This window comes from Phoca vitulina, unplaced genomic scaffold (assembly GCF_004348235.1).
Source record: "Phoca vitulina isolate PV1807 unplaced genomic scaffold, GSC_HSeal_1.0 scaffold5, whole genome shotgun sequence".
In the NCBI taxonomy this organism is placed as follows: Eukaryota; Metazoa; Chordata; class Mammalia; order Carnivora; family Phocidae; genus Phoca; species Phoca vitulina.
In genome coordinates, this window is record NW_022589708.1 from 57,466,451 (window position 1) to 57,479,453 (window position 13,003).

At 42.4% G+C, this 13,003-nt stretch overlaps 1 protein-coding gene across 1 annotated transcript; it reads left to right on the top strand.

Annotated features, from left to right (window-relative positions):
* The first annotated feature begins 308 nt into the window (after positions 1-308).
* NUDT15 (nudix hydrolase 15) lies at positions 309-11,051 on the top strand. The gene is made up of 3 exons (XM_032402490.1): positions 309-486; positions 4,188-4,384; positions 9,942-11,051. Exons 1-3 carry the CDS (start codon positions 329-331, stop codon positions 10,100-10,102), a joined length of 516 nt encoding a protein of 171 aa, XP_032258381.1. The 5' UTR covers positions 309-328; the 3' UTR covers positions 10,103-11,051.
* Positions 11,052-13,003: the final 1,952 nt, after the last annotated feature.

The window sequence follows — 13,003 nt, forward strand, 5'->3', positions numbered from 1 at the left end:
CACTCTGCCTGTTTCAAGGACTATCAGTGGGCTCTAAGTAGTAAGGAAATTTAATTTTTCTTTTGCCTTGGTTTCCCATATCAGATATGTTTCGTAAATGCTGAAAGTGCAACAGTAAGTAGCATTACTTAAAACAAAACCCTGACAGGCAATCCTTGGAGAGGAATCATTAGCTTCATAAGCTGAGACCACCGCGGGAAGCAGAGACAGCACACAAAGGCAAGCCCCTGAACTCTGGCTTCGGTTTTTCGCCAGCGCAGGCTCACCGAGTGCTGGCGGCCCAGGGGGCGGGGCAAACGTCACTTCCCCCGGCCTCTGGCGGGGCGCGATGACGGCCCGCCTGGAGCCTCCCCAGCGGCGTCCTGGAGTCGGGATAGGAGTAGTGGTGACTAGCAGCCAGCATCCTCGTTGTGTCCTCCTGGGCAAGAGGAAAGGGTCAGTTGGAGCCGGCAGTTTTCAACTTCCGGGAGGCCATTTGGAGTTCGGGTGAGCAGCTACAGGGGTCACCCAGGGAAAGCCCAACGTGCAGGGGAAGGATGAACTCTTTGCGTGCGTCCGTGCGTCTTTGCGTGTACGCTGACGCTGCGTCTTCTCGCGCGTTCCTCTGCTCGCCCCCTCTGGCTGATAAACCCCGCCCACCCCAGGTGCACGCTAGGAGCGGGGCACTGAGCTAGGGAGGTTGGGGAGGGAGCTGGCTTAGGTGTTGAGTCCCGCCAGCACAGTCCTCTTCTTCTGGCGTCGCGGTTGCGAGCTGGTGTGTGTGGTGCGTTTTTCTAGTTCTTGCACGTAAGGGACGGAAAGTGGGTCTTTATAACCCTCGAGCAGTCCAGTTTTGCCAGTGAAGGTATTTGCATGGTTTGGCTGTGCTTTAAACTTCCACGGATGGACGATCTGTTTCCTGCCCGAGCAGGTTTACTTGCACCCTGACCAAGCAGATGGGCTAGTCGAACTCTCTGGGCCTCAGTGTCTTCATCTTTCCAGTGGGGAAGTTGGAACAAAGCACTTTTTAATGTCCCTCTCTGCTTTGGCATTCTGTGGTTTGATAATGGATCAGACCAACAAAAGAAGTCGGGTAGTTAAGGCTCAGGTCTACCCAAGGGTGCAGAAAGCCGGGGATTGTGCTGAAAGGTGGGTTCTGAAGGGAGAATACGGTTAAAGTCAACAGCAGATAAACAGCATCAAAGCGTTCAGAGCCAGCACTTGTTTTTCCATTAGTGTAAAAGTTCCAGACATGCATAAAAGAGAAAATAGTTGGTGAATCCTCATATACCTGTTACTAAGCTTGTTCTTCTTTCATCTTTATTGCTCCCTCTCAACAGACACACACATTGTTTTCTAGACTCGTCTAAAGGAAAACTCATTTATTATACCACCCCTAAATAATTCAGTATGTATCTGTAATAGGCTTTTCAAGAGACGTAAACACGTTTTCCCACCTTAACAAAATACCATTTTCACACCTCAAGGTAATTCTTTAATAACCTGTGATACCCAGTCTGTACCGTTTTCCCCAGTTGTCTTGAAAATGTCTTTTTATTGTTTCGTACCAATCGAGATCAAAGGAGGAGTACATATTACATGTACTTTGGGATTGATAAATTTTTTTAAGTCTCCAAATCCAACAGTAATCCACCCCCCCTTTCCCTTTCTTTCCATGCTATGTTGAAGAATTTGGGTCATTTGGAGAATTTCATACATTCTGACTATATTCTTCTAATCCACCTATTTGTTATAAAGTGCTAGTTAGAAGTAGAGGCTTGATCCTAGTTCCCTTTAACCAGACTTCGTCTTTTATGAAACATGGAATTCTTATCTCGTAGCACATGGAATTTTTTAAATGGTCTTCAGGATTTTAAAAAGCATCAATAAGTTTATCATTTTTAGATAATTAAGATAAGCCATCAGTTAATAACTAATAAAATTTCGGGCACACTGTATTGTACTTGGTCAATTGTTAATAGGCATTAGGTCACAAACTAAGCACTAGTTAGAATGTATAATTACTGGAGCAATGGCTAAAGATAGCTTAGTAATAACACAATAAAGTATTGGAATCTTTACTCAGATATCCAATGATAATAGCCAGAATTGAACTTTAATGAGCTTTTTACTAAGTGCCAGATATTATGCTAAGCTCTTCACATGTATCCTTTCACTTATCTTTATATGACTGGTACACTGACTGGGCTAAGTTTGATGGGAAACAGATAGGAAATGGCTTTATTTTCTCCTTCCATTGTCTAAACATGATTTGTCTTTCCCTTCTCTGCTGCTCCAAGACATTTCCTGCAAATTCTATTGTTTTCCTGTCACTTGATTATAAAAATAAATCACACTTCGGTCATTGTGATCCACTTCCAAGCATTTGTCTCTCCCCTGTAGTGGGGAAAAGGAGAGAAGAGGGGGGCCTCCTCCTCTTCTCACTGTTTCTGGTTTCCTTCCTTCTCCAGGATGCTGGGGAGGAAGGGAGGGGGCCAGACTTTTTACAGTACTAGTGCTGCTGTGATCCCCCCATGGGCACGCTCTGGATGCAGTATTCACAGGTGTGCTCTCTTTCTCAGCGTATATTCGTTGGTTGTTTGGAAGTCCTTTAAGGATGTCTATACTGCACAGTTCTCTGACATAGGTGACCGATTTAGCTTTTGCTTAGCACACTATCTTGCATTTTCTTTATGCTGCGGTCCCCAGTTGTCTCTTGTAGCATCTGTTGGGCCCAGAGGAAATTCACAATCGAAAATAATGCCTTCACTGTCACCCTTTTCTCTTGCTCATTCATCATGGGCTTCTCTAGCCAGTCTCCTGCTTTCCAGATTCTCAAGGTGGGAATAAGCCTCAGTCTCTGTCTTCACATGCATCCCTAAACATCAAGGGACACATTTTAGACTTACCGAAGAGCTCTTACCTTTCTACCGCCCCTACTCTGATGCACAGCCTGAGTTTCCGCAGCTCCATATGTCTTTAGCAGGGGAGTAACACACCAGTGTCTCCTTGGAAGTCACACCCAATCTCTGTGACCAGTTTTCTTGGAGCACCTCTCACTTGGCTTTGGGACAGAGTTGTCCCCTCATCAGGAGGAAGGGAAACATCGCTACTATGTTTGAAAATTCATAACTTCGGGGCCCCTGGGCGGCTCAGTCATTAAGCCTCTGCCTTCGGCTCAGGTCATGATCCCAGGGTCCTGGGATCGAGCCTCACATCGGGCTCCCTGCTCAGTGGGAAGCCTGCTTCTCCCTCTCCCACTCCCCCTACTTGTGTTCCTTCTCTCGCTGTGTCTCTCTCTGTCAAACAAATAAAATATTAAAAAAAAAAGAAAATTCATAACTTCCCTCCCTCCCAAAAATCTTTCTTTCTTTTATGTAGACTGGGTGGGGTGAAGGTCAGAAGACTACTCTGGCCTTTGGAAACTTTTGAGTTTAGATGGCATCTGTGTGGTCTTTTGCCATACTCTTTAGAACTTAGAGGTGTTTATTGCCTATTGTCCTCAATTTTGAGGCTTAATCAAAAATTCTGAGACTGCAGGAAAAGACATCATCCACTTCTTGATACACCTACAACAACCCAGTGAGAGAGTGGCATTATCTCTTTATTTGTCCAAGATAGAAAGTAATGGACTTTGAAATCAAACCTAGGTCTAGCTGACTCCAAAGCCTGTGCTCTTTTTTTCTTTCTTAAAGATTTTATTTATTTTATCAGAGAGACAGAGACAGAGCACAAGCAGGGGGAGCTGCAGGCAGAGGGGGAAGCAGGCTCCCCATGAGCAAGGAGCCCGATGATGCAGGACTCGATCCCAGGACCCTGGGATCATGACCTGAGCTGAAGGCAGATGCTTAACTGACTGAGCCACCCAGGCGTCCCAGCCTGTGCTCTTAACTGGTATACCAAACTGTCTCCTGATTGCATTCGGCTTCCAGGCATGTGAACGAGTGCTGAATTGGCTAAATGTTCTTTTTTTTTTTTTTTTTTTTTTGCTCAATATGAAGTCCTTTTGGTCTTCAGATAACTTCAAATACCTTATACTTCAGATGAAGAGAATGTCAAAGGCAGGGTTGTTGATTGATTATTTTAAAGCATGAGCCAATTACAGTTCTTCTTGCTTTACACTAGAAATTCCTAGCTAAGAATTTCCATGGCAAAAAAGTAAATTACATAAACAGAACTGAATACAGTGGTATGCTTCTGTTTTCCAGTGAAACGTGGGAAGAATGTGCTCAAAGGGAAACCTGGGAAGAAGCAGCTCTTCACCTGAAAAATGTTCGCTTTGCCTCAGTTGTGAATTCCTTTGTTGAGAAAGAAAATTACCATTATGTGACCATACTAATGAAAGGCGAAGTGGATATGACTCATGACCCAGAACCCAAGAACACAGAGCCTGAAAAAAATGAAAGTAAGAGAATTATAATATACTCATGCATCTTCTGAGAGAAGCATATCATCTGAGTATTACAGTATGTTGCCATGGGAAGAGACTTAGAGTCTCTTCGTACAGAAATGTAAATATACTTAAATCCTGAGACCATAAGGACACAGCAGGAAAGAGAACTGGCTCCCGAGCTATTTGACTTGCATCCCGGTTTTTCCACTTAGAGGTTTGCAGCCTTGGGCAAGTTATTTAAAGTCTCTGGGCCTCTTTTTTCCTCTATGATAAGAGTAACCACCTCAGATGGGTTGTAAGGATAAAATGAGTTAATACGCATAAAGAACCAAGTGAACACCCTAAGTACTCAGTAAATCTTAGTTTTATTGTTAGTGTTTTATTTTACTTCAGACTGATTTTAAGGAAAACATTTAAGGTGCCATGCTCAGTGTTCTCACCTGTAGAAAGGTATAAATTTCCTTGTATAGAGAGGGACTAACCAGACAAAACAGTTATCCTCTGTGTCGTGTCGGGTGCTCTGAAAGCTGTAACAACAATTGATATTATTTACTGTGTGCTAAGCGTTGTTTTAAGGGCTTTGCATGTATCACCTCTCTTCAAGTTTCATAAAAGTCCATGACAAAGAGTAAAATATTGAATTATCAAATATATTATTTGCCATATGAAACCTGATCCAAGTGGTCTTGTGTCCTGAACCTCCCCTGTAAACATTTAATTTATTCTCTAATATGGAAGAATCTTTTCATTCAATAAATAGTTCCTGAGTACTGTGTGCCCGTTACTGTTCTGGGCACTAAAGAAGCGGCGGTGGGCAGAACAAAGTCCCTGCCCTCTCAGACGTGACATTTCACTGGGGGGTGGGGGGGAAGGCAACAAATTGGCAGGTATTTTACAGTGTAATTATAAGGAATAAGAAGGATAGGGACACATGGGTGCTGCATCAGATAGGGTGGTCAGGGAGGGCTCTGAGAAGGGGACATATATGCAGAGGCCTGGAGGAAGTGATATTTCCAGAATGAATAAATCATCACTGAAGTGTTTTGCAGATTGAATTGATTGAATGAACAGAAGGGCATGTCCCACCCAAAGGCCTGTTGAGTCATATATGATTTTTTTTTTTTTAATGAAACAGATAACTACTGGAAATCATCTCAAGTGAATTAGCAAAGTCTGAGCCATTTTTACTCACTATACCCTAACACCAAATGTGTGGCTTTTCTCCTCACACCAAATAATTCTCCAGACATCAGTTGGGTGTCTTACAATTCCGTTGAAATTCTTACACTGTCTGGAGTTAGTATCAGATCCCAAAAGTTAAGGAGCTCAGTTCCACAAGACTGTCCCCAGTCACTTCAAATGCCAGTCGCAAGTCCTGGCCTCCTGTATTTCTGACTGCCTGGCTACATTGGGCTTCCCACAACCTCCTCCTCGGGTTCAGTAATTTGCTAGAATGGCCTGCAGAACTCAGGAAAACACTTTCCTTACATTACCAGTTTATGACAAAGGAAACAACTCAGAACAGCCAAATGGAAGAGAGGCACTGGGCCAGGTAGGTGGGGAGAGGGAGGCTGAGCTTCCATACTCTCAAGGAGCATGACACCCTCCTGGCACCTTGATGTGTTCACCAACTGGGAAGCTCTCTGAATTCTGTTGTGTAGGGTTTTCATGGAGGTTTCTATGTAATGGGACTATTGCATATTATTATTGCTACAACTGATTAAATCATTGTCTGCTGGTGATTAACTCAAACTCCAGCTCCTCTCCCCTCACCTTAGGTGGGATGTGGGTGGTGGGAAGTCTTTCTGGTCACCAGCCCCCATCCTGAAGCTATCTAGGGACCTCCAGTGACCCATCAGCTTATTAGCATAAACTCAGATATGGTTGAAAGGGGTTTATTATGGATAACAAAAGTTGTTCCTCTCATCCCTATCACTTAGGAAATGACAAAGGTTTCAGGAACTCTGTGCCAGGAAACAGGGAGGAAGGCCAGATATGTATTTCTTATATCACAGTAACACACACAAAAACACCCAAAAAGTATCCAAAGGCCTCCGGTTGGCCTAGGGCACAACTAAAATCATTCATGCCTTAAGAAGGGAAAGCAGGACAGGTAGGTGAGAAATGTACCAGGTTCCCTGGGGGAGCTCTCTACAAGTTCTGCTCTCTCTCCCATCCTAATTATCCTGGATAAATTGAGGACTAGGAGAGAGGACAGTCCAGGACAGTAACAGTGGGAACAAAACTCAATAGTCTAGATATCCTGAAGCTGTGGGGAGGAGCAGTTGATTACTTGGCTTTTTAACATCAAATTGAAGTGTAAATATGGATATTTCCACGTTAACACTTTTTGTAGGACTCCATTTCCTACAAAGCAGGATGTATTTCATATACCTGAAGCAAAATATACTTCATATAACTGAATTTTTAAAAATGAGTTTGAGGCATCATTGATTCAGGTAATAAATAAGCACAGATCATTGTTATCTAAAAACAGAAACTTCAACTTGGAAGAAATGACCATTTCCTTATTTTTATCTCTGTTACAGGCAAAAAAAAAAACAACCCTGAGACAAAACGATGAAATAGTTTGGTTTTGCATACTTAGTGTCCTTCATAAGAAGCAGACATAGAAAGTATTCATTTGTAGATAAGGGCCGAGGAGAAAACACCGGAGTGACTGACTGTCCAACTGGCTCTGACCAGTCGGCAGTCAGCTGCCTGTGTCTCTCAGGCCCCCACCCTGCCCGGCCACCCTGCCCGGCCACCCTGCCTGGTCCCTGCAGGGATTGATCGGGAGCAGCTGAGCCCCCTGGTGCAGAGTGCTGGCTGCCTCTATTTCTAGTTACCTTCCCCTGACATTCAGAAGGTATCTCAGGTTCAGTTCAAGTGTTCAGCTTCAGATCGTACTTAATGTTTTTCCTTTATTGAACTGTGCATACATAAAGGGCAGAATTTGGGCTCATTCACCTTTGCCTGGCTCCTATTCAGAGTACGTTGTTCAGAATATGTTGAAGGAAGAAGGGAACGAGGGAATGAGGTTCCCAATTACAGTACCTAGACTGGCCTACTTTTTAACAACTTCTAAAAGACTATTCTACTTTATGAAGTTCGTTATTAGGGTTTTTGTTACTCTACTATTGTATGTATTGTTTTTCTCCTCCTAGAATATGGTAGTTTTGAGTCCTTTTTACATGCTTTGTGATTTTTTAAAATTCATTTATATAACTTTTTTTTGAGTTTGTCTCCCTTCATTTGGTTGACCCTCTCACATGCTAGTAATCTGAAATCAAACAGCATGATTTTATAAGGCCCAAGGTTACTAGCACCAAGTCAGATTTGACCAGAAACACTCATTCCACTCTATCCCTTAGTAACAATATAGCGGGCATTATTTTCACTTTTTTCCCAGTTGAGAGCCCTTGCTGAGGACCAGCTGCAGCACAGCCAAGATGCAGTGGCTCGGTGGTGGTGGTGGTGGTGGTGGTGGTTTTATTTATAGTATAAACATGCGGTCTCTCTCCCATGTTCATCAGATCCTGGATCTGGATCGCCCGCTTCAGGTTACAAGTTAGAGCATCTTTCCTCCAGCCAGCCAGTTATAATTAGGAGCATCAGCCAGATGCTTCATTTTCTCCAAGACAAGAGAAACTTTACAGACAGCTCTCTTGAGACTGTTAATTCGGCATCTTGCAGACCATTGCTGGGTGACACCTCTCTGTCTCTCTCTCTCTCCCTCCCTCCCTCTCTCCCTTTCCTTCCTTCCTTTCCTCTTTCTTTTAGTCTGTGGTCATAGCGGCTGATCACTCCTTCCTGAACTTGTTCTAACTTTATGGATTCTCTGTCCCCTGCTTTCTCAGAGTGAAAGTACATACCTGTATTCCATAGGCAGAGAAATACTTAGTGGAAGTAACTGCACTTAAACATAAGTATACACATGTGATCATGAGGAAATGTAGTTTGAACATGGAGTGTATATCTTAATAATATAATATTTATATATTCATCTGTTAGGAGCATCTGTGCTTTCATGTTATTTACATCTAAAGATTTAATTAATTAATTTATTTGGGAGAGAGAGCACTTGTGTGTGATAGTGGGAGGAAGAGGGAGGGAAAGAATCTCAAGGAGTCTCTACACTGGGCTCATGGAGCCCATTCTGGGGGCTTGATCTCACAACCCTGAGATCATAACCTGAGCCAAAACCAAAAGTAGGTTGTTCAGCCCAGCCACCCAGGCGCCCCTCATGTTATTGACATTTAAATCATCAAAGAAGGGGTGCCTGGGTGGTGCAGTCTGTTGAGCAGCCAACTCTTGGTTTGGGCTCGGGTCGTGATCCCCCGTCCTGAGATGGAGACCCTGTCGGGCTCTGCGCTCAGCATTGGAATCCGCTTCAGATCCTCTGTCTCTCTCCCTCTCTCCCCTCTCTCTCTCTCTGCCCCTCCCGCTCATGCTCTCTCTCTCAAATAAAATAAATAAATAAATAAAAATAAAAAATAACTCATCAAGGAAAACACTGTTCCCTAGAATGTTCCTCTAGAATTTTATGGATTTCACAACTAATAGACACTGTTAAATCTTTCTTCTTTCAATGGATTTTTTTAAAATTGGTCCCATCCCTACTGTCTTTCTACCTAAAGTGTACCGCAACACAGAGAATACTTCTTATTCTCTGCACAGCTTCCATTACCTTTTAAAAAGATGGAGGATAGGGGCGCCTGGGTGGCTCAGTCGTTAAGCGTCTGCCTTCGGCTCAGGTCATGATCCCAGGGTCCTGGGATCGAGCCCCGCGTCGGGCTCCCTGCTCAGCGGGAAGCCTGCCTCTCCCTCTCCCACTCCCTCTGCTTGTGTTCTCTCTCTCGCTGTGTCTCTCTCTGTCAAATAAATAAAATCTTTAAAAAAAAAAAAAGATGGAGGATAGCTTAGAAATGCAATTTACCGGGGCGCCTGGGTGGCTCAGTCGGTTAAGCGGCTGCCTTCGGCTCAGGTCATGATCCCAGGGTCCTGGGATCGAGTCCCACATCGGGTTCCCTGCTCAGCGGGAAGCCTGCTTCTCCCTCTCCCACTCCCCCAGCTTGTGTTCCCTCTCTCTCGCTGTCTCTCTCTCTCTGTCAAATAAATAAATAAAAATCTTTAAAATAAAAAAAAAAAAGAAATGTAATTTACCTTATTCTATAGGTGAGGTAACTAGTTTATTTTAACGTAGTATTGTAACCTGTCATATATAAAGTTCTGTGCGTTTCATTTAAGCCAAATATTTAAGCAAAAATTGAATGGTCCTAAATCTGGGTTTTACCATAATGGGGCTCTTATAAACTTGGCTTCATGTTGAAATAACAGCATGTTTTAAATGATCACCATTCTGTTACGCTCATTCTAAATGCAAATTATGTTGGTACAGCAGAGCTAATGCATAGCATCACTGTGATTAGTAGCATACTGTTATTAGTGGTGAGTCATTTTTGAATTTAATCAATTTTTTCTCAGGATAGGTTACCAAACTTGCCAAAATAAATATTCTTTGTTTGCTTCTAGCTAAATTAATTGATTTGGTATCTTTCTTTTCTAGGTTGGGAGTGGGTTCCCTGGGAAGAATTTCCTCCACTGAACCAGCTTTTCTGGGCACTGCGTTGTTTAAAGGAACAAGGCTACAATCCATTTAAAGAAGATTTGGCTCATCTGGTAGAATACAAAGGACATCATCCTTGGGGGTACAAGAAGAAAACCTGATTTATTTTAAAAAGACAAAAGAAGGTCCTGTTAGAAAATGAAAAATATCTACATTTCAGAACAACTCCATTTTATTTAGAAAGTTCCATATGATTGTCAATTTATTTGATCTCTCTTAATATACCCAACACCCTTTCAGCCAGTACTTGTGAATATTTTTCGGGCATTATGTCATGAATTGCACTTCAGACTCAGTGTGACAAATGGTGATATTGTGGCACTTCTGCTCTCTGTATTTCTTTGTGATTTTTACTGTGCAGTTTGTCATGACCAGCTTGCAGGGGGTGGAGGGCAGTAGGATTTGCCTTAGTGTTTCCGTTCAAATAGAGATCCTAGTTCAGACGCTAACACAGTGTGCCTGTTGCAGACTTTATCCTGTCTGTTGATTTTCCTCTTCTGTTTTATTTAGAGCAAAATTTTTAGTACTGAATTATGACAGTCCTTGCACCTGGAGCAACAGGACAGGTCATTAGGGTGTATGTCCCAGAGTTCTGATTCAGAACCTACCTCAAGAGAAGTGAGACAAACCGCCTGAGATATTACCCTGTCATTAACAGGCCATGTAATTTTGGATTTCTCACCTAATCTCTGTGAGATCCAGCTTCCTTATATCTAAAAGAAGATTAGACTAGGGCACTGGTTCTCAAGGTGTGGTCTGGGGAGGTCTGTGAGACCCTTTCAAGGGCACTCAAGGTGAAAGCTGCTTTCATAATACCAGGACATTATTTGCCTTTTCCACTGTCATTCTTTAATGAGTGTACAGAGGAGCTGTCCAGAGGCTAAGGAACATGTGATATTGTAACAGACTGAATGCAAGAAGAAACCAGGCAAGCCTCATGGATGATACTCTTCATAGGTTTATCTCAAATATAGTTGATTGGGAATTCATTGATTCTTTTTTTTTTAATTTAAATTCAATTAACATATAATGTATTATTGGTTTCAGAGGTAGAGGTCAGTGATTCATCAGTTATATATAACACCCAGTGCTCATTACATCATGTGCCCTCCTTAATGCCCATCACCCAGTTACCCCATCCCCCCACCCCACTCCCCTCCAGCAACTCAATTTGTTTCCTATGACTAAGAGTCTCTTATGGTTTGTCTCCCTCTCTGATTTTATCTTGTTTTATTTTTTTTCCTCTCTTCCCCTATGATCCTGTTTTGTTTCTTAAATTCCACATATCAGCGAGATCATATCATAATTGTCTTTCTATGATTGGCTTATTTCACTTAGCATAATACCCTCTAGTTCCATCCACATCATTGCAAATGGCAAGGTTTCATTTTTTTGATGGCTGAGTAGTATTCCATCGTATATATATACATCTTCTATGTCCATTCATCTGTCAATGGACATCTGGGCTCCTTCCATAGTCTGGCTATTGTGGGGAATTCACTGATTCTTTAGGCTAGTACTTATCACCAAGCAGATGTGTTACAGCTTCAGAGACTTACCACAAACCTGTAGAGTTTTTCCACATCAGCTACTTTAAATTTTTGATAGACTCATTAGGAGCTTGTGAGATTGTTTGTTTTAAATTCACCCAATTAGACATGAAGGTTTATTGCAATGGAAATTAAAAACTAACCTGGGCTCTTATTTATAGGGAAAGGTGAAAGGATAAGTTTCATATTAGAAGGGGATTGCATTTATCCCAGTACCTAATATGCTCAGTTGGCATCCCATAATCACTCAGTAAATACTTCTCTAAATAAGCAGATGAACGGAGGAGGATTTAGAACTCTTATGTAAGCAGTTAATTCTTAGGTGGTTTGAGAATTGCCTTTAATGGAAAAAAACGAATGTTGACTACTAGCAATATTCTCTTAAGATTAAATGTCGGCTAGAGTTCCTGAGGTATACCTCACCCTGCCAGGACGCTGGGGAACCTGAAATATCTCTTCATCTGTTTGCTAGATCAAGCCCGGAGGTGTCCTGTATCCCCAGATAAGCAAGTGCAGTATCCTAGCAAAAGCATTCCCAGGAGAGCATGATGTGAATTCAGCCTCCCTTACCTCCACTTGGAAGAGACAGTTCCCTGATAGCTTAACTGCTAGCTTTCCAAATAAGGCAAATGCTTTCAGATGAAACATTCTCTTTGGGGCAGCAAGGATCATATTAACTGGGAACTGTGGAGAAGGAAAGCTCAGGGAGTCACCTCTGTGGGAGAACACAAAGTCTTGTTCCAACATAAAATCAATCACATGTCAATGCTGCCTTTTAAAAAAAATAATAATTATTTATGTTGTACTGAATTTGAACCCATCACACTTAATCCCAAATTCCCATTCTAGACTTCCTCCCATTTTTATGTTTAAAATGTTTAAGTATTTGGCTTTTTGCATAATAATATTGCTCAGTGTTCAGTATAAATATCATTAAACACCTATCACAGTACTTGGCACACCCCTCTGGTTGGCTAACTAACTGAGGTAAAATACACATGACAAAATTTGCCCTCTGACTTATTTTTGACAGTATACCTAGAATGACTTTTCATTTGGCTTCTTTTCAATTGAGGCTGTTACAAATAAAGCTGCTGTGAGCACTTGAACATGCTTTCTTTGGGGTTCACATGTGTATTTATTTCTGTTGGATGTAAACAGATGAGTGGAAAGGCTGGGTGACGGAGTACATATCTTTCTAAAGAAATCTTTTTTTTTTTTTTTTTAAAGATTTTATTTATTTATTTGACAGAGAAAGACACAGCAAGAGAGGGAACACAAACAGGGGGAGTAGGAGAGGGAGGAGCAGGCTTCCTGCAGATCAGGGAGCCGGATGAGGGGCTCGATCCCAGGACCCTGGGACCATGACCTGAGCCGCAGGCAGACGCTTAGCGACTGAGCCGCCCAGGGGCCCCTTGCTAAAGAAATCTTAATGTGCTTAATTTATAAGTT